The sequence below is a fragment of the Cyanistes caeruleus genome, chromosome 5 (assembly GCF_971803275.1).
Source record: "Cyanistes caeruleus chromosome 5, bCyaCae1.hap1.1, whole genome shotgun sequence".
Classification (NCBI taxonomy): Eukaryota; Metazoa; Chordata; class Aves; order Passeriformes; family Paridae; genus Cyanistes; species Cyanistes caeruleus.
The window spans coordinates 80,521,923-80,549,028 of NC_141705.1; the positions used below are offsets into that span (position 1 = coordinate 80,521,923).

General features: G+C 42.8%; 1 protein-coding gene and 1 long non-coding RNA gene across 35 annotated transcripts in view; one reads left to right on the forward strand and one right to left on the reverse strand.

The window, feature by feature from the left end:
- The window catches only part of CAMK2D (calcium/calmodulin dependent protein kinase II delta), a 148,320-nt gene that overhangs the window by 18,510 nt on the left and 102,704 nt on the right, over positions 1-27,106 (forward strand). For 19 of the 34 annotated variants that reach the window (XR_015286560.1, XR_015286561.1, XM_086888128.1 and 16 more), the window contains 2 exons: positions 6,033-6,294; positions 6,960-7,054. Coding sequence is in view for 23 of the 34 variants with exons in the window: in XM_086888128.1 (XP_086744254.1) it covers positions 6,230-6,294; positions 6,960-7,054 (160 nt within the window). In the remaining 11 variants the exon portion in view is untranslated. Of the gene's footprint in view, positions 1-5,624; positions 5,764-6,032; positions 6,295-6,959; positions 7,055-7,885; positions 8,005-27,106 lie in introns of those variants that run through there. The other 15 variants (XR_015286562.1, XR_015286558.1, XR_015286559.1 and 12 more) reach the window with 3 other exon arrangements.
- Positions 1,759-5,496, reverse strand: LOC147653300 (uncharacterized). Its single transcript, XR_015286610.1, has 2 exons — positions 3,767-5,496; positions 1,759-3,068 (listed from the first exon to the last, which is right to left on the reverse strand). It is a non-coding gene; the product is annotated as an uncharacterized LOC147653300 (long non-coding RNA).

Sequence of the window (27,106 nt, forward strand, 5' to 3'; positions counted from 1 at the left end):
ACTAATGTCTGTTACCATTTCCTGCTGGATTGATACATATTTCATTTCGTGTGTCAGCCACACTTGAATTGATCCCTGGCAAATGGTTTTCTAATGGAGAAACCGAGAAGCAACTTCTCTACAGGAACATTATCCAGGAAATACCATATTTTTCTTTCCTCTGGATTCTACCAGGTGTTTTTTCTTTTTAATAAATGGAAAGACCTCCCTGTAATTCAGAATAAAAAAATAGAACAAAAATAGAAAAAAAATAGAAAAAACTAGAAATCAGGGGGAGCAAGAGCTAGGACAAGAAGAAACAGCTTCAAGTTGCATCAGAGGAGGTTTAGGTTGAATATCAGGAAAGATTTCTTCATGGAAAAGGTTGTCCATCCCTGGCAAGCATTGGAGTCACTATCCCTGTAGATATTTAAAGGATAAGTAGGTGTGGTGATTAGGAACATGGTTTGGAAGTTGTGCATATCCTTATTCTTATGTCTGTTTTATTCTTGCCATGAGCACTCCCTGCTGTCTGGGTCATGAATCCAACTGCTGCATTTCTCCTCTACTTAGGTTTGAAACCAACTCTCACAATTGTGTTTTTCTCAAAACTCAGCTTCTTCCCAGTCAACAGTGTCTCATATGCACTGGTTTCTTTAAGATGTTCCCCTTCTCTGACCAAATCTTTTGTCTTCAGTTCAGTCTGTCCAAACTTTCACCATGAAAATATTTCCCTTTTCTCACCCCCCGAGCATGATCCCCTACTTCTAAAATCTCAACACTGACTTATTTCCCCCATAAAATTCCAGTCTGCCTCTTTATCAGTTCTGGTTAACTCTGTTACTGCTCCCTCCTCTTGGAAAGCCTTTTCATCTCCAGTGCTGGGAATGCCTGTGGATGGGAAGCAGGGGGTGTTGTTATTCATTTCCTCCTTCAGCTTCCTTCATTGAAAGGATGCTCCAAATCTAAAATGTGTGGTGGATGAAATTACTTGGAGTCACCTCCCCCATTTTTTTTTAGGAAATGCCTGGAAATGTTTACAAAACATTCACCAAAAGCATTCAGAATGAAGACTGGGCACAGTTTCAGCGCTGGCATGCGAACGCGGGCTCCTGTGTTTCCTGCTTCCTTTGCAGCCCTGGCAGCCTCGATGGAGGGTGTCGGCCAAGATCATACTTAGTTCCTCACCTTGATGATATTGAGGTTGTCAAAGCCAGCTTCTCCACATGCATATCTTTCTCTTGGGTTTATGTGGCAAGGTAATATTAAAATCAGTCCTAGCAGGCCAGAGAAATGCACACATTTCCCAGAGTCTATCAGCACTGAACCAAAAGTAACACACCCCTGGGAACTCTGGAATGAGAACCATTTATCCTTTCTGAGTCAGTCAGTCACACAGGGTTCAAGACTGGTGCTCAAACTTCCAGAAATCATAGAATCACGGAATCACAGAATGGTTTGGGTTGGAAGGGATCTCAAAGCTCATCTCATTCCAAAGTCCTGCCATGGGCAGGGACACCTTCCATAGCCCAGGTTGCTCCAAGCCCCAGGAAACATTTAATTCACAGCTTGAAATAACTTTTTTTAGTAATGTTTATATTTCAAATCCATGTCATGAAAGCCAGCAGCAGAAGGTCTTATTCATGGAGTGTTACTGACTCTTAATTGCTTGTAAGAAGAACTGTGTAAATAATGGAATATTTTGTTTGCTAAGAACTCATTAAAAATTACTCAGCTCAAAATAACCAGGACAAGTGCATTAAAAAGAAGTCACTCTCATCAAAAGCATTATTTTAAAGGCGTATTCTTGATTAAGAATATGTCAAATAAAAAAAAAGGAGAAAAAGAATTTATTCTTTAAAATCCTGAGGTGAGACTCAAATCCTATCAGAGCATTCCTTATTTGTTTCCAGTGCAAACAAATGAAAACATCTGTTTTGCTCAGCCTGTATTTTTGTCCTTGCCCCACACAGAAAGATTAAAAAATAAGGCATTAATTTTTCATTTCTTTCTCCCTGTGGTGCTTCCAGAGGCAGGAGTTAAGTGGCCAGCAATGCCTCCCAGCCTGTCAGGAGTGATGCTTTTTTAGGCCAGAGAGAACCTTTGGTCTCCTGCATAGCAAGAGCGTGACAGAATCACTGAGCTATCAAATCAGTTATTCTGCCGACATCTTTCTGGTTCACTGAGGAGTAAATTAATCCCACCTAAGAGTGCTCCAGCAGCAGAGGCAGAGAGAGCACACACACTGCCCTGCCCGGGCAGCAAGGTGCCTGCCAGGAGTGTGTAAGTCATGGATAAATAATTCCTTTTCTTTGGGGAACCTTCAAGGATCTGCTTCTCCGAGTGCCAATACACACGCAGTGGGACAGCAGCAGCGAGAGGGCTTCTCCTGGGGGAGGAAACAAACCCTGGGGCAGGTGCAGCAGCTCCACCCTGGATCTCCACAGACCACCACAGTCCAGGCATGGCTGGGAGCAGCACCAGCTTCTGGAGTCAGCACTGGTGGGAAGCTGGTGGGGAGGGAGCTGCTCAGCAGAAGGTGTTGGGACAGGCTTCTGGCCACCCTCATCACTTGGAAAGGAGGGAGCGAGTCTCAGACACAATGTCACCAGTCCTTTTGCCCCTAAGAAGCTTTACTTTTCAAGGTCCAGCAGCTCCAGTGAGAAAATAAGAGAGGTACAAGACGTGGTGCAGCAGAGAATTCCACACTGACCTGAAATCTGTGCCTCTAGTTCCAGCTGTTACAATGAACTGCAGACCCATGAGTTTTCTGTGTGATTTCTCCCAGTTCATCATCTTTTTTTATCCTGTTCTTACATCTCTCCTGGTTTCCACATATATTTTTGATCTTTTCATTGCTTTACTGCAGTGATGTACCTCTGGCTGTTCCAGTGTTGTCCATGAGATTCCCCAAGGCAGTAAGTGCTTTGCCCCAGGAATACGTGCAGCCCTGGGAAGGGCCAAGATTTCTGTTAAAGACCATCTGCTTGTAGAGTGATTATTTATCTAAACCCCAAATTACTCAGGTTTTCTGCAGCCCTCAGAATGAGCAGTATACACAAATGACCTCTTGGAAGCTCTCTTGACTCCTGCAAAACATAAGAAAATTGAAAATCTGTATTTGCAAGGTCAGAAATAAAACAAAAACCTTACTTTGGCTGTCTAAAAGTGAAGCCATACAATGCAAAGACCTCACTGAAGAGCAAACTCTTAAAATAAATACAATTTCCTTTGCTACAATAAATGTTCCAGTATAAAGTTAAATATATAATCCATTCCACTTAGCTGTAATATTTTGTTAAACTTGAGGAATTTTAAGTGAAGGACTTCAGTTTCTTACAGGCTTGAACTGCTCTCTTGAAAGCCTTTTGGAGAAGAAAAATGTGCCCTGGGATGGCTTTTAAGAGTTTTTTTTTGTTCATTGTTGAGATCTGAGGTTCTTCAACAACAGATAAATTGTTTCTGTGGCCTTAATGGAAATCTGAAGGTTTACCCAGCATTTAGAATTTCACCTCATGGACCAGATCCTTGGCTGCCATCCTGCCTGCTTTGGTCTGCTCAGGAGGAATTTGGGGGATGTACAAAATGTTTAAACGGCAGCTACAAATTAAGGATTTCTTTCAGCTCAAGAGGCAGCTACAATTAAGACATGATTGTTGTAAGGAGAAAAAAAACCCTCTCAGCTGAAGTGTTTCCAAGCTGCTCATCACTTCCCTAGTGTTTCTCTTAGGGAAATTCATCTACTCCTGTGATATCGATCTCGTAAACAAATACTTTCTTCCCTTACCTCCTGTGATAAAATCCATGCTTCATATTTCTCTGGAAGCTCCTTGGCCTCTTCTTGTCTTTTTTCACATTGGGAAATGTGAAACAAAAAAACAAAAAACAAACAAACAAAAAAAAAATTTAAAAAAAATCTCAGTTTGGAACACTCATTCTTGTAATGATTTAAAAAAAAAAAAAAAAACAACACACCAAAAAATCAACAAGCAAGTAAATTGAATTTAATATTTTCTTCTGAATATTTTTTTAATTAAGTAATAGCTGTATGGCACAGCAGTAGCAGATATTTGGGGTGAATGCTTGTTGTCAGAATACACCATAAGGGAGAAGGTGATGTAGTGCCCGGGGAATATGTTTCATTTTCTCATGTCTTTGTACATCAGGATAAGGAACCTGGAACTCCCCTTCAATCCAATCATCAGCTCACCCTGGGGGCTCAGCACTGCTGATGGTGTTATTTATGCAGGTATTGCACAAAAGGATGCACAACTTCCATGTTACTTTTTTGTTTGAGGGGATTGGGAAATAGGCTGTTGTTCTCAGGGCTTGTAATGTGCATTCCCTTCACGGATGTGGGAATAGATCCACTCTTGCTGGTCTAAATTGAAACATCCTCCAGTCCGTGTGTGCTGGCACTGCTGCACAGAGTGTTTCCCTGGAGAGGAACCGGTGGAGTAAATGCTTTGTACTTGCTCACGAGTTCCAAAGTCCCTTTGCTGCCACCTTTATGCCACGAGTTCAGTGTGTTTGTGGAGGAAAGCTACCTTCGTGTGCAGGCTCTGGCGTTCCTGTCATCCATTCAGGCTCCTTTTGGGAAGGGTTGACAGGGTTTAACTCTTCATACGAGACCACAGCTCTGGATTCTCATTCTGGGAACCGCAGAGGTTTAATGTGAAGCCCTTTGGTGGGTGTGTTTTGTGTGTCTGTGTTCTCTCTTATCCAAATGAGGATGGAGATGCTCCAGGTTGCCTTTTGTAGCGGAGCTGCTGCTTAAAGCTCTGTGCAGGTGTGGATTTAACTCTTTGCCTGGCTCACCAGCACTTAGCTGATCAGAAAGGAACAAAAGCAATTCAGGTTTATGGAAAAGGATCGAATGCCCTTGGGGCGGCCTGGTGCCCCCATTCCGTGTTCAAGTGGTCACGGCTCCAAGGCTGCCTGAGCTCAAGGAGCATTCGGACAACCTTCTCAGGTACAGGGTGAGATTTTGGGGAGTCCTGTGCAGGGCCAGGAACTGGACTTTGATAATCCCTGTGGATCCCTTCCAGCTCAGGATAATTCTGCGGAAGAGACCGAGACAGCTGTTCGCTGTGACATTTCACACGAGTGCCCCCAGCCCTTCCCGGCTCTCGGCGTTATTCCACGTCCTGGCGGTCCCCTCCCGCGGGACGAGGGCCGGGTTGGAATGGCGGGGCTGCTCCGCCTGGCGGGGCTGGATGTGCCGCGGGTCCCTTCCCGGCCGGGCGCAGCTGCCCCGCGGCCGCCGTGACGGTCGCGACCCGGCGCACGCGCGGTGTGCGCGCGTGTGCCCCCCCCCCACTACCCCCACACGGGTCCGGGGCCGCCGTGACGTCACGAGGTGCCCGGTGTGTGTGTTGGGGGGGGGGGGGGGTGTGTTCCCTTCCCCGCGCGCGGCCGGAGCTGCTGTGACGTCACGAAGAGCCCGCTGTGTGTCCGTGTGTCCGTGCGTGTCCCTTTTCCCGCTCCCCTCCCTCCCCTCACGCGGCGGGGGCCCCTGACGACGTCACGGCCCCTTGCCCGCGAGCGCACCCGCACGCGCTTCCCGCCGCGCGCTGCCACCGCGCGCGCCCTCCCTCACGCTCGGGCGAGGCGTGACGTCACAGGCGGCCACTGAGGGAGCGGCGCGCGGGGTGGGGGCGCGCAGGTGCATCCGCTTCCCTCAGGGCGCCTCCCGCCGCCGTCCCGGGGCAGCGCCCGGGGGAAGGTCGGTGCTCGCTCCCGGCCGGACGGAGCGCAGGTTCTCCCCGTACTCCGACCGCCGGCGTGAGTCTCCTATGGGTGTCACGCCGTCCCCGACGGCAGGGAGTCGCGGGCCGGGGTCGCTAGGGGGAGGCACGGCACCGGCGGACGGGCTTGAGGCGCTGGAGCAGCGGGAGGGGAAGGGAGCGCCGCGCCCCCCGCCCCGGTTTTGCTTTCCCTTTTGCCGCTAGCTTTCCCCGGCGGGCGTGAAGGGGCGAGGAGGATATGTATTTATTTATTTATTTATTTGCTTACTTATTTATTTAAATATTTGTTTGTTTGCTTCCCTAAAGGGTGAGGGGAGGGGAGAGGGAAGACCGGAGGAGGGCGCGGAGGCAACGCCGTCACCAGAGGAGGCGGTGGCGGGGAAGAAGAGGAGGAGAAGAAGCCGGCGCGGAGCCTCGCCTCACCTCGCCTCGCCTCACAGCCCCTCCGCCGTCCCCGCCTCGCCGTCCACGGCCGCCGGAGTCACCGGCGGCCGCCCGTCCTCATGATGGCCTCGACCACCTGCACACGCTTCACCGACGAGTACCAGCTCTTCGAAGAGCTCGGAAAGTAAGGACGGGATCTGAAGGGTTTGGTGCGTGAGCCCTGGGGGGAGCCGCGCCCGGGGCCGCCCTCACCGCTGCCGGGAGTCCCGCGGGAGTGCCCGGGCTCCAGCCATATAGCCCCGGGGCGGTGAGGGGCTCTGGGCGGGTGGCGGGGAGTTGCCCTCAACCCTCCGTGCCGCTATTTATTACAATTTATTATTTATTGCTATTTTTAGCTCTTAGGTTGTGGCGGGGTGAGGGTGTCGGGCCGTGAGGGGTGTCGGAGCGCGGCGGGCGCCCCCCAGCGGCGGGGCGGGAGGCGCAGCCCTGAGCGCCATGTTGGGTGTCGCCCCCCCGGTGTCGGTGTCACCACCGAGGGGGACACGGCCACCGCCGCTCTGTGTCCCCCGCGGTGTGCCGGCATAGACACAGGGTAAAACCTGCCCGCCCTCCGCCCCAGCTAGCGGGATTGGTCACAAGGCTCCTACCCCGCGGAGTTCACTGTTCAGCTGAATAAAATCAATGCTGACCGTCCCTGTCAGAAAAGCCTTTTTCTTTTTTTTTTTTTTCCTTTCCTTTTTTTTTTTTTTAAATTCTGCCGACATCACACCCCTCCGTGCTGCCCGCTAGCTGGTAATGGCAGTGGAGTGTTTCAGTTGGACTGACACTTTGCCCGGTTTTGGTTTCCAGAGGGGCGTTCTCCGTCGTGAGGAGGTGTATGAAAATCACCACAGGACAAGAGTACGCTGCCAAAATTATCAACACCAAAAAGCTTTCAGCTAGGGGTGGGTATATTTTAATCTGGTGTTTATGGTGCCTCCTCCCCGTTTTCTTGTGTTCATGTGCTAAGCATTCGGAAATGATAAAAATAGCTGAATGTTTTAACAGATTTTTTTTTAATACAATTTTAATTATTTCCTTGGTATGATTTTTTTGCGTTGATTCCTGGTTTTTTCCATGTTAAGTGTTTCATGGTTTGACTGAAATCAGAAGTTGCTGTAAAGCATTTTGAGAAAAGATGTTCAAAAGCTAAAATCTAACATAATGCAGTCTCTTCATTTTTGAATCTAAATAATTTGTCAGAAGCGTTTTGCAAGTTTCAGTTGGTTGGTTTTTTCTTTTTTTTTTTTTTTTTTGTGGGAGTATGGTCAGTAACAAGTTTCCATTGCAGATTTTATTCTAAACATTATAGCTTCATTGAATTCTGTGCTCCCATTGCATTTAAACAACAACTTTAAGGCCTGTCAGACTATGAGTGAATGAGGAAAACTACTTTTCCCTCAGATTAAACTTTTTTGTGAGAAGAAAATTATGATCAAGAAGAAAACGATGTTTTTTGAGCTAACCGTTGTGGAGAAAGTCACTCTGATGAACTGTGAGGAGTGTTACTGTTACAAGGCAGCTGCATAGCTTGTTTCTGCCTTGCTTCTGCCCTGCCTTTCCAGCAGCTTGTCAGCTGCAGCGGAGGGGTTGTTATGATACATTGTAGGTAAATATACACACGGTGTGGGCTGTTGTTGTGGAAAGGGAGTCTTAGCGGGGCCGTGTTAATTGCTCCTTAATTCCCAGCTGGAGTGCCTGTGTCCAGGTGTCGGGGATTAGGGATCCCTCGCCCCGAAGGTTATCTGTGTTTTCACGTGAGTCTGTAAGGAACATGGGAGTGAATAAGTAAGCAGTGTCAGAGCCTAAACGTATTTGTGGCTCGTCTGCTTCTGGCCCAAAGGAATCACTGCAGGTAAATAGCAGCCTGGAGTCATTAAACATAAAACATTGCACAGGATGATACAACAAGTTCTCATAAGGTGCTGCTCTCTAATAAAGATCTTTCAATGATTGTTACTTGCAGCTGGTGAAAGTTGTGTGTAAACTTTCCTTTTGCTGAATTCAAGTATTCTCACTCTCACTGTGAGGTTATTTTTCCCCTTGTTTTTGAAAGGTTACTTAAATTTTTTTTTTGTACAGTTACAGGCTTGAAGGTAGGTTAAGAAATTTCTAAATCTTGAGATAAGTGTTTTGACAAGTTTGCTTTAAACAGATTTTCTTTTATTTTTGCTTAGCACACTAATGCTATATGTTGAATTTTGATGCTTGAAATAAACTACACTCTATGATTTCGTAGATCTGAGTAATTTTCAATGTGAGAAGCCTTAACAAGCTCATCATCAGGTTATTGGTAACAGGTGCTGAAGCATGTGCCAGTAGCCAGGTTACCAATGTGCTGTGTGGTGATGGGGTACGTCCTGGAATGCTGGGCTGAACCAGGAAAAACTGGGTCTTCTAAATTACTCATGGATTGGATTGCACTGTGTTTCAAGCTGTAATTTCTGTACTTTGTTCATGCAGGACCAGGTTGGTCCTTGATGTGCTCTGTTAAGGAGTGGAAGCGCATTGGGGAGAATTTGGCTCATTAAATGCAATAAGGCAAATTTCATACGGATTTTTCTGTGTGTTCAACCCGTAAAGGAAGGGGTTACACTTCAAAGCTGAGCTGTGGAATATCCTTGGGAATCAGAACATACGTGGTGCCTGTCCATGAATGCAGGGAATGCCTTTCCACCTCTGTTTTCAGTTGTCCCAAAAATAATTGCAGCTTTTTACTTGCTGGGTTGTTTTTTGTGGAGGTTGTTTTGGGTTTTAGCACTGGCAAATCTACTAAGCAGTTTCTGAAGAGCAAACTTCTTGGAGAAATGTTTAGATTCTTCTGAGGTAATTTTTTAATTGTGGAAAGGTGCACTTGAATGACACTTGTGGTGCAAAAAAAATGAAACATGGAAAAAATCCTCAAACTGTGATACTTTCTCTTGGCTGATATTGGGGATGGAGTTTATAATTATAAGTGCTGCTTTTAGATCTAAGTTTTGTTTTACTCCATCTGAACTTCTGTACAAGGAGGTAGAAATTCTGTGTGTCAGACCTACTGAAATACCCACTCCAGCTTCACCTGTGAGCAGAGTTAAGAGGAAATGTGTCCTCTTGGCTTGGAAATGTGTTCCTTGTCTAGTGCTTGCTTCCCTTGAAGTATTTTAAATAAAATGTCAAATTTGGGCCTTTTTGCTTCCCATGCTGGATGAGAGCAGTTTCAGCATATGTTGTGGAAGAGTCAAGACTTTGAAGAGTAAATGAAACTTCCTTAAAGTAGTTTTGAAATCAGAAATTATTTGTGTGGCTTCAGTCCAGTTGGAGCAATAGTTGTCTTTTCTTCCCCTCTTCATCTCAGGCATAAATGTTATTGGAGATTTCCAAATTCTTACTTCAGTAGTGTTTCTAAATCTGATCTGGTCACCAGCTAATTTCAGTGAAGGAGCCTTCCCATCACTTTCCTGGGAAATTTCAGGCAAACTGTCTGTGTGTGCAGAGCTGTGTCTGGAATTTGGAGGGGAAAAGGAAGCTGTGCCCCCTGTTGTAGCAGAAGGAACCTTGGTGTTTTCAAGTTGATGGTCAGTTCCTTACAGAATTCCAATTCCATGATTTTCTGATTCTAGTAGTAGAAGTAATGAACATTTGCAGTTTGAATCTCTTTCAGTATAGCAAAAATGCTTTTGCTTATTATAATTACATATATTCTTAAGGTACTCTTCAGAGTTTTGGTCTTGGTGTTTTCTAGGTCAGCTGGAGTCTAAACTAGTGGAATATCCCCAGCTAGTTTTGTATCAATGGTTTATGTTCTTTCACAAGATGGTTGTGTGGCTGATTATAAAAAAGGAAGGACATAAAAAGGTGTGTTACCCTTCTAAAATTAAGTCTAACAATGAACAAGCACACAGAAAACAGAGGATAAAGTGAAGAACATGAGTTTGCTGGTTCTGGGCTCTGCGTGGTTAATTTGATGAAGTCTCTGCGATTTCCTTACTGTTCAGTAAGGGCTTGGGTTTGTCTGTGCTGTTTTTCATGTGTAGGAAGTCATGCAGATAAAAGTGAACTTCTGTGAAGTCACTTTACTTTTCCCCTGTCTCTTCCAAATACCAAATAATGAGCAGATTTGTCTGTTTCTTTTTGCCATTATCTGTACATCTTTTCCCTTCTCTTTTGAGAATCTGCTAGCTTTGATCCAAATTGATTTCACATAAACAGACCAATTTTCTTACAAGGTTTAGCCCTTGTTTTCTGTCTTCCAAAAGAAACACTTAGGTAAGAGTTTGCTTTTCTGATCATACTTGACAAGGTGAATCACTGGTACTTTTTTCACTGAGTGTACCTATTGCCAGTAACTCCTACTGACAGTTTCTGGTGGCCAGAAGCCCGGTGCCTTCAGTGTGATGTGATGGTGTCCATGGGAGGAGGAGGAGGATGTCCCAGTTCATTTTCTTTTCCTGGGCAGCTGGTGTCACAAGCTGGGCACACCTCTGCCAGCTCTTGGCACTACCAGCGAGTTGTTTGTGCCCAATTGTGCTGCGAGGAGTAACGTGGGAGAGTCAGCTGGAGCTCTCATGAGCTTTCAGGGACCAACCATTCCATCAGCTTCAAGCCTTGGAGGTGTCACTGGTTATTTATCTTCCTTCTTCGCAGAAAATTTCCCAAATCTCTCAGTATTTCTACTGTTCTTCTTTGCTATGAGCCCATGCCTGCAGGTGCATGGCACAGCCAGAGGGACTGGAGCGACGGCACTCACCTGCAGCCAGCTCTGATGGGTGTGGAGGCTGCAAACCCCACCCTGTGGGAACAGCATTTTGTGCCGAGTTGAGTAACTGGGCTGTGGGAAGAGCGTTTCAGCATCCAGAGCACTCCAGCTAGGGCACCTCATGGTCCCTAATGTGATTTGAAATAGATTAGGGAGATGAATGAAGTGGGAAGCGTATATAGGGTAGTGTTTTTCAGCACAGCTTTTCGTGACAGAGATAAACGTTTTTGATGTGTCACTAGACTAACATTTCCTTTAGTCAGGTAGCTTGTGTCAGTCCGTGCCAGATGTTGTACAGGAAGGCAAGCTCTAATAAGGCTTGCAGTGCTCCATAGGAGGAGAAAATAATTCTTTCTAATCTAGCTCAAGATGTTAATCTCCAGAGCACACATTTACCTGTGCCAGTTTGTTACAACACATGTATTTTTAAAGCTAAATTCTGTTCTTACGCACAGGTGACGTTACTTCCACACGGACTGGACTGTCCTTCAGGGCATTTAGTTGTCAGGCAGATTGTGTCTTCGTGAGGACAAGATTTAAGCTTGGAATTTCAGTGGTTTTCTTCCATGTCTTGCTGTACTCTTGTTTCTCTGGTTAATGACTTGTCATCAAGAGTGTTTTAAGACTGGTATGTAAGAAGGCTCACCTGCTAGCATGCAGTCATCCTGTTGTACATTTGTGCTCAATGTTTGTGTTCAGCTTAGGCATGGCATTCTTTTAGGTTTGACATGGTTGTAACACCACACACTCATTTGAATGTTTATCTGCAAGTATTTGTTTATTTGCAAATTACCGTAATTTATCAGGCTACTGGTTCTGTTGAAATTGACTCCAGTCAGCTCAGGCTAGTCAGGAGAGAAGAGCATCATCAAACAAAAAGAACCTCAAGAGGGATTTTTGGTTAGCTGCTCTGTTTTGTGAAGGTTTGGAGCTTTTAATTCTGTTTTGCTTTTAGCATTTATTCTGTTTTGGTGCTAGTGAAAACCTGAAGAGCTTTTGAATACCAGTGAGAATGATGACTTTGAAACTCTGTGATGAGTGTTGGTTAGTAGTAATTTATTCTAACAGTTAAACTAGATTTGAAATGAGATGTCCTGGCAGTTTGTAGTTAAATTATTCATAACAAATGCTGTGTTGATCTCAATAGTGTCACTTCTGGAGTTTTTGCAGAAGAGTTATTTACTCTTTCATTGTGGCTGGAATTTCTCTTGGAAAGCCATAGAGAGTAAAAAGGTGTTTGCATCATCTGTCAACTCGGTTTCAGCAAGCTCATTAGGGGAAGGGGGGGAAATGCACATGAGAGGGGATTATTGGGGACTTCTTTGGCTACTGGTCTCCAGACATTTTCTGTCAGAAGTTACACATTTTTGGCACTGATTCCTGTTCCTGTTCTGTGTGTTTTCTTCCTGCAAAGTGAGGACTTAGCTGCACATTTGAACAGCTCCACTTGGGGGATTGCTTCTGCTGGAAGAGAAGGGAGAACTGAAGATGCAAATGGAATAGCTTTCCTGAGCTTCCACATCCTGATACTGCGATGGGGATGTGTTGTGTTCCTCCTGGTCTGAGAGAGGATGTTTTGCTATGTTCAAATGGTACTTCTGAATGAAAGGTTTGGGTCAAATACAGAAATAAGGAAATGAACACTGTGGTCCACGCTTGGCATTTACTGTAGATGGGTTCTGTTTGTTTGCACAGAATACCATACATAGAAAACTTTGTTTTATGGGAAACCACAACCAGCTCAGGTGTTTGTGACTTGGATCTGACCTCACTGACAGCCAGGCTGAAATATATTTGTTCCTGGAAGGACTGAGATGAGGCACAGACCAAGCCCCCAGAAATTCAGTTTCAAAACCGAACTAAACAGGGGAATTGAAATGTGAAAATGCTACCGCATGTAGGCATGCATTGATCCAAATGCTAAACATTTATGCACCTTCTCAGGTTGTGATTAGGGGTGTGTGAAGTCATCTGTGCTGTGTTTCAATCACTTTTGTGATTCCACAGTCTGGTTTGGGGTTTGAATTCATCTTCTTTTTTTTTTTTTCTTTTTTTTTTTTTTTCCTTCATGTAATTGGTGAATGTCTGATCTAAGAGACTGGAATAAAAGTCAGTGAAATATTTTGCTTTGCAGATGTATGTACTGCCAAAATAGTGCTTTTCATGTGCGTGTCCTTCATTTGACCTCCTGAGAAATGTAGGCCAGGGTGGTTGGTATGTCCAGCTTCCTCCTTCGTTCACATACACTGCACATTTGTCGATTGCTTTGTGAGGATATTGCGGGGGGTTTGGGAGATTCTGTGAGAAGTACAACTTCCTCTGTGCTTAGACAAAGGTTACTAGAGAACAGAACCCTAACTGAACGGTGGCTGTTCCTCTCTTTAATTCCTTATTGAAAATAATTGTGCTTTGAATTTGAAGAAACATCTGCTCTGTTTTGGAGCGGCACTGGAGTCCAATCTGTCTGTTTATTCCTTGGATGTATTGAGCTTGTGTGCATCTTGGAGTGCATGTTTGTGCGAACTCCTCATCTGTTTAATCCTTGTATTATAAGAAATGTCTTGTGTGCGGTATCAGGGAGGGTGAGGAATCTGTGTGACACGGGGTTGGTATTTCCTTCCAGGGAGATGCTTGTGCTGTTACCCAGTGTCATTTTCTAAATTGTCATCAGCTTGTTTTGAAACTCATTTCAGTTGTTTGAATTGGAGAACCCACTTTTAATCTTTGCAGCCCTGATAATTTCTGTGGTATCTGATCGGAAGCTGCTTGGTGTGTTCTGCTGTACTGAGGGGTTACTTAATTCCTCTTGAATCTGTTGTTCTAGATGCTGCTGGGCAGAAGCAGTAGCTGTCAGAAAAGCCAGGGAGTGGCAACTTGTGCAAATTTGCACGAGTGTCTTATCCCTGGTGGAGCTTCTTTTCTAATGCAGGGCCTCTTTAGTGGGAATTGAGAAACCTAAATGCTGCTACAGCATATATTTGTTTTTTCTAATTAGGTTTTTCAGCCTAGAGAATGATAGGTAATGTGTTGAGCAAACTATTTCAGAGATCTTTGTGCACTTATTGGTTTAAATGGGTTGTATTTGGTAGAAAGGAACTTTGTCTACCTGGTGGTGTGAGGGAGCTTCTGTTACGTGAATTCCTGACCTTTTGTCAATACTTCCTAAATATTTCACAGGAAAATTTGAGAGTAAAACATGCAGGCTTAAAAAAATAAACACACACACAAAAAAAGAAAAGCTAACAACCCAAACCTCTCAAAAGTAACCAAATAGATCTGAATAATTAGGAATGTGATGCTGTGGATATTTCCTAGTTGAGATGAAGCATTTTATCTTGTGATAGAGGGTTTTAATTTTTTTTTTTTTTTTCCAGTAACCAAGAATTTATCCCTACTGAATGTATGACGTTAAAATCCTAGTGATGCTTTCCAAGAGAGCTGTCTGGCATCCATAAAACCAGAATTAATTTAGTTTTGGCACTCACTTTCAACTTGAATATAGAGTGTGCTTGTATGTGTTCACAAGTGGTCGTGGGGTTTCTTTTGCTCAGTTGCAGCCAAATCAGTGATTTTGGGCTGTCGGTTGGACATTGTCTCCCACTGTCCCACGTGTGCTCTGCAGGGAGCTGGTTCTTTTTGCTGTGCAGCAGTTCAGACTCTGCTGTTGGCACTGCTGTAGAGAGCAGGGTTGTGGTCCCCTTCCACTGGATGCAAAACTTGACCTAAGCCTACCTTTAGCTGGGGGTCACGATGTGCAGAATTAAAACCTTCAGATCCTGTGTTATCATACTAATTTAAAAAAAGGTATGAACAGAGTGTTTGCTGGTTTCAGTGAGCAGCTGTGTGAGTTTGGACAGATGTGTATTGAGGAATGTGTAGAACTGGGGCAGTCAGCTCTAGGTTGTGTGTGTGGTCTGCAGGCAGGTTTAGCGCTGCTGAACAAGCCGTGAGCCCTCCAGCTGGCAGTGCCCTCACCTGGGAAACCGGTAATTAATTAATTTGCCTGGCACTCACTGGTTCACGTGGCACAGAGCAGGCGTCACACACGCTCCGGGCCCTGCGCTCCAGGGAGCTGTGCAACCTGCCCAGCTGGCAACATGAGCGAGCCTTCCTGCAAGTGCAAAGGGTAGCGCACCTCTGCTGTAAAGTTTCATCATCTCAGCACGTGACAGGGAGAGAAAAGAAGCTTGGAGCCTCGAAGCTCATATTTGTGGGCAGTGATTTACCGCCTGTGTTTTCAGAACTTTGTTCCTGATTTAATTGTGGTTGGGAACTGCTTACTTGTAAATTTTCCGCAATATGAATGCAAGTGTTTCAGCAAGTCACGTTGCATATTCATGTAGCTGCACAAACAGATGGGGTTCCTACATAAAATCCATATTTGACAATCTGATGGGATTTGCCAAGGCTTAGCTTTCATTTAAATTATAACCTCTTGGAGAGATAGGTTCGTGATTTAATGAGTCAAGAGAGGCCTTCAGGTTATTTGTATTGCACAGCAGTTTTCAAGCCAGTGCTTAGGTGTGATTCTGGTTTTGGAGACTTCTTGTAGGAATGGTTTCAATGTATTATTGCTCTTGAGAGTAAGTGCTTGCCAAATTGAGAGATTTCTCTCAAAACCTTATTCATTTGGCAGATTTTACTCATATTCTGCAGGAAATGAAGATGTATATGCAGTTATAACACGATGTAACCTGGACTGGCTGCTGCGGTGCTGCCGTGCAGGGAGGATTTTGTTCTGTAGGGCAATGACCTTTGGTTTCCCTCAGGGCAGCTCCAGGTGCTGCTAAACTTGGGTTATTAAAACACACTTCAAGACCTGCTTTACACCTTTTTTATAGAAAGATGTGACTAATGTTAAGTGTCTTCAAGATGCGAGTAAGGATTACTGTAGAAACCTTCAAGAATTACATTTTCCCATTATTTATTAAATGCTCTAGTTACAAAATTGAAAAGCTTATCTTGGTGCTTATTATATTGAGTCACTTGCTTATAAAATAGAACCCCCTTGGGTGTGAGGTAGCTTCCTGCTCTTTGCATTGCGCAGCATGGACAGCTAGGAATTTGTGATGAGGATGGCACTGGTAAATGCCCATGGGACTAAATGCCTTGCACTTCATGGCATACAACTCTTCCTTTTTCAGGAATTTTTAGTATCACTGCATCAAATGGGGGAGGGGTAAAAAAAAAACCAAAAACGTTTTCTGTCACATTTCTGTATCTTTTCATGGTGCTTTGATGATATTCATCATTGGTACTCACTAAACTTGTGCATGTTAAAAACCTTTCTAGTTGCTCCTTCTTTTAGTGAAAGCCTCTTGGCAGTGTGTGGGGGAAGTGTAAGATTTACAGGGATCTATGTACCAGTGCTGGATGGAGGAGCTCACTGACATTTCTTTTCTTACCTGTAGCACTCCATGATCTTTCATGGCTGTTGCATTTTTGGGAGGACGGAAGAGGAAAAAGAGGCCACTGGTTCAGTGCTGTGTGTGTGTGCACATGCACACTTGAGATGCACAAGATCTGGTAGAGCCTGTGTGTATCCAGCCAGCTTGTTTGCTGAAGGAAAGTAATTCATGCTAAACCATCTATTAACTTAGAGTCTCTTTACTTGTAATGAGGGCAGGAATTGCTGTCTTTAAATTTTTGTTTATTTGTGTTAAACATGATTTATCGCTCTAAATGAAGTAATAAATTGCTTTCATTGCCGTGTTAATCAAAACATGTAGTGAGATTAATTTTCCCTGAGCAGAAGTTGCTTATGTGTGGTCCATCCACTCTGCTTGGAGCTGTGCTTGGTGTTTCAGATGTCTTGGGGACCAGATTGGTGACACAGCGCTGCCTTGCAGACTCACAGTGGGAAGCTTGGTATCTCAGAGATGACAGGGACTCACAAATGACTTGTATTTCAAGTCTTTGATAGGTGCAGATTTTTTCTAGTTCCAAAGTAATGGAATTTAATGTTCTGTCTGCATTTTTCAAAATAGTTATATTTTAGTCATAGTGTATTCTTGTAGCCATGTGAATCTCACAGCTGTTACAGCCAAAGTTTAGACTCCTAAAAGTGCAAAATATTTGTTTAAAAAGGGTTGTTGTTTCCTTTAGATAGGGCTCATTCACCCCCATCACCTTTAAATAGTGTTGATTCTTCTGTTGCAAATTGTCTTTTTGCTTAGATAGTTTTTAGGGGTAAGGATTGGTTCTTTACCAACACTCAGAGAAAAGCCGAGTTGAGAGTCGTGTTTTGGTCATCAGTGGTCTGCTGTTTGTTATGTGAAACAGGAAAACCAATTCTAGTAGAACTGAGCCCTTCCGCTTCCAAATCGCATTTATCTGCTGTCGGACTTGTGCAGGATAAGAGAACATTTTGAGCATTTATCACCTGGAGCTGGCCTTCAGTGAAAATTAGGAAATGGAATTAAAGTGTATTCAAGGTAAAGTTGAGTCCTTCAAGAGAATAAATAACCTGATTCAGTAATCAAACTCTATCTTAAAATTAACTGGAGAGGTGAGTGGATTGGTTATTGTTGCTTTATTGAAGACAGAATTTAGTACTGCCCTCTTTTACTTCAAAGACATTTCTGATTTACAGCCCAAATATAGTCATGGACAGCATTTGTTGGCTGTGCCTGGGCTGTCCTTCAGAGAAGGCTTCATCTTTGATCAGTGTATTTATCAAGGACAGTCTCATTGTCATTATTTAATGTAACAGCCATCTTCCCTTAGCTTCTTGCTGTATGACAGACTTGCCATTATTTTGGCCATTCTTTTTATACATCCTACAAGCTAATTTACATATTTATATTTGGATGTTTGAAGTGGGGCATTGGAATTGACCTGAAAAAAAACCACCAGGGGAGGTCGTCTGAGTATCTGTAGTGTCACGCGTGTCTTTATGGGAGGGTCTTGTCTGGTGAATTCCAGTGATTATTTACAGATGGATTTGGTTGGTTCTGAGGCCAATACTGCAGGAACTCATTTAGGAACTCATCTTTGCCATTAATCACTAGGTTTCCTGTCACCTCTTCTACCAGTTGTCTACCAATTTCAAATTTTGGTAATCTCTGTTTTTACTCATCCCTAGATGCCTAATTTTCTTTGTTTCTGCATCCTAAACATTGGAGCCTTGCAGGAGGCTTTGATCCCTGTCTGGAAAAATTCCCTAGAGTATTGTTTTAGAGGACTTGCTGTACCCAAGCAGCAACTCATGTGCAGAGATGTAGGTAGCTGCAGGGTTTTTTTGTAGAGTTTCTCAGATCATGCATATTGAGACCTAAGTCCAAACCCATTTCTCTCCATCACAGGAATGTTGTGCAGTTCTTGACACAGTAGCTTTCTATAGCCTGCTGTTCTTGTTGCCTCTGTGCAAGGTCGAGTGGAAACTGCTGTGAAAATAGCTCCATGAAACAAAGCTAAATTAGGAATAGTTTCTGTTGAGTGTTGACTTGTCTCTGCAACCACAGATGCTCATCTAGTCAACAAAATGGCTAAAGAAAAAGAAAATTGTGCAAGTGCACTAAGAGCAGCATAGTTCATTGTTTAAAGTTCTATTGATTCACGCACTAAATAAACTGAAACACTTTCAAAATGTTACTAATTGTTGTTGACTGGTTTAGTCAATAAGATACAGTGTGGAAAAATAAAGCTCAATAGAGTTTTTGAGCGTTTTCCCCACTGCTTTGAGTGGCCTTGTTTTTTTGTTTTTGTTATCTTAGAGATCCTTTTCCTTCATGTTTCTCACACTGTTAATGTTAATGTTTAATGTACCATAAAGCTGTGATAGTGGACAGCAGAAACTTCCTGAACAGGAAAAAAGCCTGAGTTCCTGATGCCTTTAAGTGTGGCTAGTGTTTATACAGTTTTGTGAGGAAACTGTGGCAGGTACCAGTGACTGCATTGGTGAGAGGGGCTGTGGAAGAGAACTCGGATGCTGCTTGTCCCAGGTTTAAAGGTTTGAACGTGGGGGAATGTGTCTTGGGTTTTTTTTCCAACAAAAAGTTCATTCTAATGATAGCAAGTCTCTACAGTCTGACCTTGAAAAGGAGGTGATTTTATATAAAGCAGTGGTGCTTGGGTATTGAGCAGTAACATAAATGTGACAAGTAACATGCTGAGCTGTGCCCACAGCTATGAGTACTCGTGAGATCAGCACCTGGGTTTGCATCTGTCAGGTGTTCTTTCCTACACAGAGAATAGACATTTTTAGGGAAAATTACATTAAATACGTTTTAATGCAATAAAAAAAAAATTACTAGAAGTAAACAGAAAAGTTCTTCATTAAGGCATATGCTTTGCCTGTTTGGTATTAACTTTCTTAAAGATTGAGTGGTGTTTTAGAAATAGGGAAGATATGTATTTAAATTAGAGGAGTATTAAGTTCTTTACCCTTGTAAATATTTAGATTTGATTGACTGATTTACCTTTCTAAAGGGGGGAAGCATGTCCCTTGATGTCAATTTTACTGAATCTTAATAATGATGAATGAAAAACTGATGCTACAGGGATTATAAACCAGAACAACAAAAAAACTCCCATTATTTTTAGTAAAATGTTTTGGTTGAGGTTCTTCCTGACTTGGGTCCTCCTCATTCAGAGGGGAGAAGATTCCACAAGGAGAGCAATATTCCCTTGTAGGACATGTTAGAAGTTGCAAGAGCTAGTTTTACAGAAAAGAGGGGAAAAGAAACCCAACAACAAAACAAACAGATTACTTGTAGTATAGAAATCCAAGCTGGAGGTGTGAAACACATCTGTGGTAATTCAGAATTAGCACTGCCTCAGTCAGTAAATAACAGAATTCTACATTCGCACCAAGTTAATACTTACAGTGTCTGACTTAAACAGCCAACATCAGTGGAACCAGATGTATATTCTTGACATCTCTCTAGCAGTCATCAGACCATGCAAGTTGTAGATAAAAATGGGGTTATGGGAATGAGAACAGAACTATAAACCTAATGCTATAATGGCATTCCTTTCAAATCTTAGTAATGTGACAGATTTCTCATACCTGAAGTTCACTCACCCGCATCTGTATTTCATAGCACAGAGTTAATGAATAATCTCCAAGGTGATTGGAAAAGCATTTTTTAAAATTCCCCTAAATTACCTTACATAAATCCAGTGTCAGAATGACATATACAATACCTATCTGAATTACTTGAAGTGTCTCCAAAATAAGAGATCAAAACCCAAATAATTGTCTTAATAAGCAGAGATTATCAGCTCCTTTGGCAATGTTACTGCTAATATTAGCCAGGAATTTTTTTGATACCGTGGTATGTAGCTATATAAAATTATTACAGTGAGTTTTGGGTACTCAGACTAAATCTGCTTCTGGACTCAGATGTACAGAAAACAGGAGATTGCATTTGATGTTTATGTTTTTGAAGGATTCCCCTGCTCTTCCATGTTTTTAGAAAATGGATTTTTTTCCCCAGAGAGAAGGACTGTGAAGGATCCATCCAAAAGCTGTGCGTATAGACTTGGTCTGAGAGCCTCTGTAGAGGATGCTTAATCTTGTGTGCTTTATTTTGCAGCACTCCGGAAATGCCACTTGTGGGCAATAATTTTGTTCCACTGCTGTAACCCAGTGATATTTAGTCTGGTACCTGTATCCTTAGCAACTTCAGGTGGGATAATAGAGGGATGTGGATGAAGTCCATGCCTGTGCCATTCATGTGTCCTTCTCATGCACACTTTGTCCACCAATTTTGTTAAACTGTTGAAGAGCTCCTGCTTTGGGAGCCGTTGTTCTCAGTCTGATGCTCAAGAAGGTTTCTAGAATAGACATCTGAGTGGCATGTGGAGATTTTTTGGGGTCTCTTTGTTTAGTTTTGGGGGGGTTTGTTTGTCTTTTGCAATTGCTCCATCCCATCTCTGAGATGGGGTCCTCATAACCTCATTACAAGGTAATCTCTTTTAAATTCTCTCTCTTTCGTATTGTCCCTATTGCTCGAAATGTGCTTGTTTTTCTTTTCTGTGTTATGTGAATACTCAATGTAAAAAACCTTCTTGCAGTTAAAATGTTAGAAGATCCTCTTTTAAAATGCATAACGTTTTGAATTGAATGTGCTTGGTTTTGGATGTGTTCAGCTGTGGCATACATTTTGACCAAAATATTTTAAGCATTTAAGCATTTTTTGAAGGTCACTCATTTTCCTGGTAACGTTTACCCACTCTTACCAGAAATCCGTTCTGCTTCAGTTTTAGTTCAGCTTCCTGAATTTCAGTTATAACCTATCTATAATAATGTAAAAATAATACGTGGGATGCCAGCTGGGCTCTCTTGATGTAAAAGGGACTCGTTGTCTCACCATGGACTCCCTGCCAGGTAGAGGAAAGGAGAAGAAGCACTGACATGGGCAGAGAGAGTTTTATGGGTACCAAGATTGTTCTAAAGGATAAAAATGGGAAGGTGAAAAAATCTGATTATCTTATGGGGAAAGTGCAATGGCTTTTCAACCTGTTTTTTGTTGGTAATTTTGCCTTATCATGAAATGAAAATATTATCCTGTCATCCTGTATCCTGTCCCTCTAGCAGAAGAGCTGAAGAAAAAATGTTTGCTGCTAAGAGAGTATTCAGTAGTAAACTATAAAGGTGTAGTTTGATCTTGCACCAAGATATCAATCAGAATAAGACTCTGCAGTACAGTTGACTTCTAATTGCCTATTTACAAGGATACATTTACCTTATGGGTGTGGGAAAATTCTTCATATTTTCATGGGACTTTCTATGAAACAGCTGAATAAAATGCTCTGCCACTGCTTCAGCCTGCTTCTCATTAAATACATTGATATTCTGTGGGGGATTGTTGAGTGACAAGCATTGCAAATGTGCTTGAAGTTTTCCTTAATGACTAAGCTTTCTTGCCTAATATAAAAATGAGCGGCTGTGCAGGAGTGAGCAATGTTGTCAAACCTGTCATCAGGTTCTCAGAGTTGGTTTGAGTGCTTGTAATGTTCTTCCTTTAATTGACTTGGAAATTGGCAAAGGTTGCTTATAAAAGGGGAAAAGCAATTTTTAAAGACGGTGGGAAAGTTTAGCTTTGTAGTTAACTGTGCAAAGGCCTCAATAATTAGCTGTGGTTCTATTGCTTGCTTTCGTCAGCTTGGGTTTTTTATCTTTTGTTTTGAGTAGGATGAAATAACTTACCGAAGAATCTGCAGCCCTTTGACAGTGTTTGTAGGTTGAACTAAAAAAAAAGTAACAAATCATCTTTTCATTTGTTGGTTGTGCATCTGTTGTCATGACCTGAATGTCACAGGTTTTCTTACTGTCAACAAAAGAAACCCCTACCCTTAATGCTGAAGAGGTCTAAGATGAAAGCTTTCAGTGTTTTGAGAAATGACAAATCATGGTAACAGTTTGGTGACAACAGGTTGAAAGTGACAAATAATTCAGAAACTGTAGTTAGATCTTTCTCTGCTGCAGAGGTGGTAGTTGGAAAGCTGAAGAGCGCACAGCTTGGTAAGAGCTGCTTTTAATGCCCTCAAAATCATCCATAGCAAAACCCTGTGAAGCTCTGGGAGCATGGCAAGGTGTGGGGATCTGAGAAGAATCCACGATGAACTCTCCTTTATCTGATCTTTACATTTTAAGCCTCAGCCTAATCCCCTGTGTCTGTCAGAGCCAAAGGTAGGGCAGTAGTTGTGTCCTGTGGTGACAGGTCTCTGCTGCACTTGTCACCGGTGTCATGACCAACGCTTGGTACTGCCTTTCTCTTGTGCCCTTGTGTGATCAGAACGGGGCATAATTCCTCCTCTGAACTGTGTTTTTCTGATTCATCATTTCAACAGCATCAACTTTAAAGAATAATTTGGGAAACGGTTGGATTTGTACAACTGCAGTGCCAAGGACAGATGGGGAGGCAATGCTATTGAAATGGCAGATGTCTCTTGCACCCTCTGCCAAAGAAATTGCAATAAAAACCCAAGAGTTTCCTTTAACTTTTGGGTTCTGATTTTTTTCTAGGAAGAAGCAAATTATATATTTCACCCTTGTGTACTTCTGCTGTGACTCCCCTTCAGCATCAGGAGCTGAACCAGGAGCTAAAGAACTGCCCCTGGGAAAGTGATAAAAATTCACGCTATAGAGGGCTGAATTGAGTTGTCTTTTGTCTTTTGGTTTTCAAATGGTTGAAATGGTGTCAGTAATTGTGTGTAGGTGTTGGCAGTGCTGCATCCTGTGTTAAACCAAGCATAGGATTCTCAGGGTGATCCCTTTGCCAGCTTGGCTGAATCTACAGAAAGCTTAAATTGGTCAGAACATGAAGGTGAAACCTGCACTGCAGTTTTGACAGGTGACAGTCTGTAAAATGGCAATTTCCATCCTGCTCCAAAAGCTTGGATGTAGCTGTGACAATTACCTGTGTGTTTTCTGATGTGGAGAGATGTTACCCAGCAAGTGACCCTGGAAGTATTGTCAGGGCTTTATCCCACGAACACGGGAGCCGATAGGAAAATTGCAGAGCGTGTCAAACTTTTGATGTCTGTACAGCAGCGCTGCCACTCAGCCCAGCAGTGTCGAGCCTGATGGAGGGAGCTTGAACTGCCCTGAGCCTTTGTGCTGATTCTAGCAAGGGCTGTGGGGAGAATTTTCCAACATGTTTGTCTGGCTGCTGGGGCTGTGTGTGTGTGCGACGTGTGAGAACACTTGTACAAGCGGTCTTGGCAGAAAGTCGTGTGATTAATACATAACCTGTGTGATCGACTTAAAATAGCACCTGCAGCTGCAATATGCTTCCGTCACTGAGTAGCTGCTGTGAAGGTTTTGCTTGTACCTTGTATCCACTTCAACACACATATTTGTAAGTCATATGACTTTTCCTTGGAGAGAACTTTTTGCCACTGTAAGCTTTCTTTTTATCAGGGATATTCTTTGATTAAATCTCAGATGTCTGCTTTTGTAGTGTAAGTCATGCAGCTTTCTTAGGTGGAAGATAAGTATTTGGGTTTGGGTTTATGTTTGTTTTATTGTTGAGGTCATGTTGGTAGATTTTAAATTAAAGATCTGATTTATTTTATGTATTAATACAATTTAAAATAATTGTCCCGAGTGACAGTGCTCCTCAAAAATCTGGTTTCTATCCAACTACAAATTACTATACACTTGCTACTTCTTGAACTGTGCTGGGGTTGAGATATTTGAAGTATTTGCTACCAGGCTATTTGATTAATGATTTGTTCAGGGCATTCTAATGAGGAAATGTAGTTTTGAAGTAAAGAACCAGAGCTAATTTATTCCCATCTCTACTCATAATAGAGATATCTCCTGTATCAAATGGGGTGGTTGGTAGTGGATTGGGAGGAAGGGTCACTTTAACAAGAAGATACACGCTGTCATTTTACCCCTCACTTCAGAGGTAGTACTTTTACTGTTAGTGCAATTTGATATTGCATGTTAAAAATCAAATTGCAGGGTGGTGAAACTGTGTCCCTTATGAAGCTTTATATCCTGATTCAACATGATCATTATGTAACTTGTAGCCTGAGAATAATCCATGACACTGGAGGTACCTTAAGTCTGCCTGTGTTTACACAGTCTGCAAAATCATCATTTCAAATCCATTTTGAACTCAGAGCAGGGATCATCTTGCTTTGCTCAGTGATTGCCTGGTTCTACTCAGACCCCTGTGTGCTGGTAGCACAGATGATTAGTGTGTGCCATGGATTGGACAAATAAAGCCACTTGGTGGCTTGGCTTATCTGAAATGTGACATTTTATGTATCTGTGTCTCTCTATAGCACACGGATCCGTTACTGGGATAATTTAGATGTGATGGATGTTACTTGTGTTTACCATAGAAATCCAGAGGCAAGGAAAGCTAGTGTGCAGTTTATTAATGGTAGAACTGAACAGCTAGTATTTTTTTATAATTGTATTAAATATCTTAGCAGAATGTGGTTCTTAATTGAAAACACACATGAAATGAGGTTTCTGTCTCTGGATCTTAAAGGGCAGTTGTCCTTTCTGCCTACTGCAGTGTGAATTGTGCAAGCTGCAAACCAGGTACTGGTTTCATTCAGTCATTTTCCTCTTCAACTCCTATCTCACTTTTTGCCTTTCTGGGTTGTAGAGAGGGTGGGTTTCTTTGCAGGTAGCTCTGGGAAGCAGTCTGAGAGATTGGAAAGAGTTGTGTGGTGTTTAATGGGATACCAAGCAAGCTGTGGATGCTCATAATCTGTCTGCCTCTTAGAGCTTCTGCAGCTTCAGGTGTAATCACGTTCAAGGCCTTTTCCAATCATACAATGAGCGATATTTTCTCTTGCTGCTGATATGCCACAAACAAGACAGACCCTATAAGTTTCACTTCTAATCACTGTTACGTAAAAGGCATCAAAAATTTGTGAGGCTGAGCTCAGAATGCCTTGTTTTGGATTAGCATCGCTGAGTTCTAATGACAGGCAGAAGGGAAACGTAGGCTTCCGCTTTCCTCTAAGATGTTTCAAACCCAACTGGTTAAAAAGTGTTTTTATCTTCAGAAATGAACTACTACTGGTATCAAATACTGTATAACCTGCATTACTTACTGGTCTTTATTTTCATATGCCACAATAAAACATTATCTAAGCAGAATATCTTTTGTGCTGGTAGTTGACTGAAGACAGCTGAGAGCAATATTTGACGTCTTAAGACTCAGGATTAAATGCTTTGATCGTTATTAAAAACTCTGGAAAAGCTTAGTGAAATTGATGCTGGAAATATTAAGTATTTTTTTTACAGGTGGGAAGGGTGATGAAAGGTGAAAGGCTGTTTTAGGTTTTTATTCTCATTTGATTCAGGTTTGCGATAGTGTATTTAAAATGACTGTTGGATCCTATGACCATGAAGCCTCTCCAGTGTTCTTGAAGCAATATAATATCTGACAGAATTTTTCTGGAGAGGTAGGGAATAATGTACAGCCTAATTGCTGCAAAATACTTGCTGGAGCAAGGAGCTGTGCTTCTGCCTGGGATCCCTGTGTGCAGGGAGATGTGGAAGGGCTGCAGCTGCTGCTCATGAAGGGAGTGTCCTGCAGAGAGGGCCAAACTGAGCTCTTGTTCATCACTGACTGGCACAGGATGCTGCTGCAGCTACTGCTGCATGTGCCCCATGTTCCCTGGGAAATGCAGGTCTTGTACTGCCCCTTCACCTTTCCCGGTGTCTGTGCGTGTTCCTGAGAGGGATTATCTCTGTCTGATAAGCTCCTTAGCTGCTCTGCACAGGCCTTCTTCTCCTTCCCAGCTCTTCCCTCAAGATATTTATAGGTGAAGCATTAATAACACAGACCTTCTTCATACAGGGCTGAGGTGGACTTTTGTCTGGGCTTCTGCAGGCTTGTTTGCTAAGGAAATTCAGCTGTTGAGTCTTGAAATTTTGGGTGGTGTTTATTTAGAATTCAGTTAGTTCCTAAGGAATATTTGTTTCTAGTGAGCAGTGGCCCTCAGGGCGTTTTTTCACCCCTCTTCCTACATTTCTACAGTGTACATGGGACAGAGGTGGCTTGTGAACATGCAGCAGAAGAAAAGAGCAAATAGAGGAGGCGAGGTTGGAAGGGAGTGTGGTGCTTTTCACTTACATGTTGGAAAGCTGTGAAGCCGTAATAGCTGTTTCTCTTTCCTTATGATGCTTTGCCATGACACTATGGAATCAACCTTCAAGAGATAGAAAATGGCCTTGTGCTGCACAGAATTACTCACAGGAACCCATTCATTCTAGGAAGCAGACTGTAATGTGGAAAAGATGTTTTTCTGCTATAATTACCTGGCATATGTTTATATATATATGTATCATCTCCTCACAAGAAACTCTTTGAAAAGATGACTGTGCCTTCAAATCAAGGTACGCTTTTCAAATGGTCAGTGAAAAGCACATGGAAAAGATAACAAGGATCTCTGAAAAGGCTGCCTAACTGAAAAGCAGAAATTATCACTTGTCATGGAAAAGTCTCTCTCATGTAGCTTACAGTAATTTCCACGTGAAATATTCAGACTGCTTTTCTTTCCACACTTAAGTGTGCCTGTAAGCTATCATTAGTTACTGCACACTTGTACAGATCTGTGGAGAATGTTCTTCAGTTGTTATTTCTGTGCTTAAACTCTCCTTCAAGAACTTGCTAAGCTGTTGATATTAGGCTGTTTTAAATAAGGTTTTCCTAACTGCTCTGACCTTTCTGGAAAAACTACGAAACACATCTCGTCTTTTTGCTCAAAGCAAAAACATTATTGCTGCTGAATT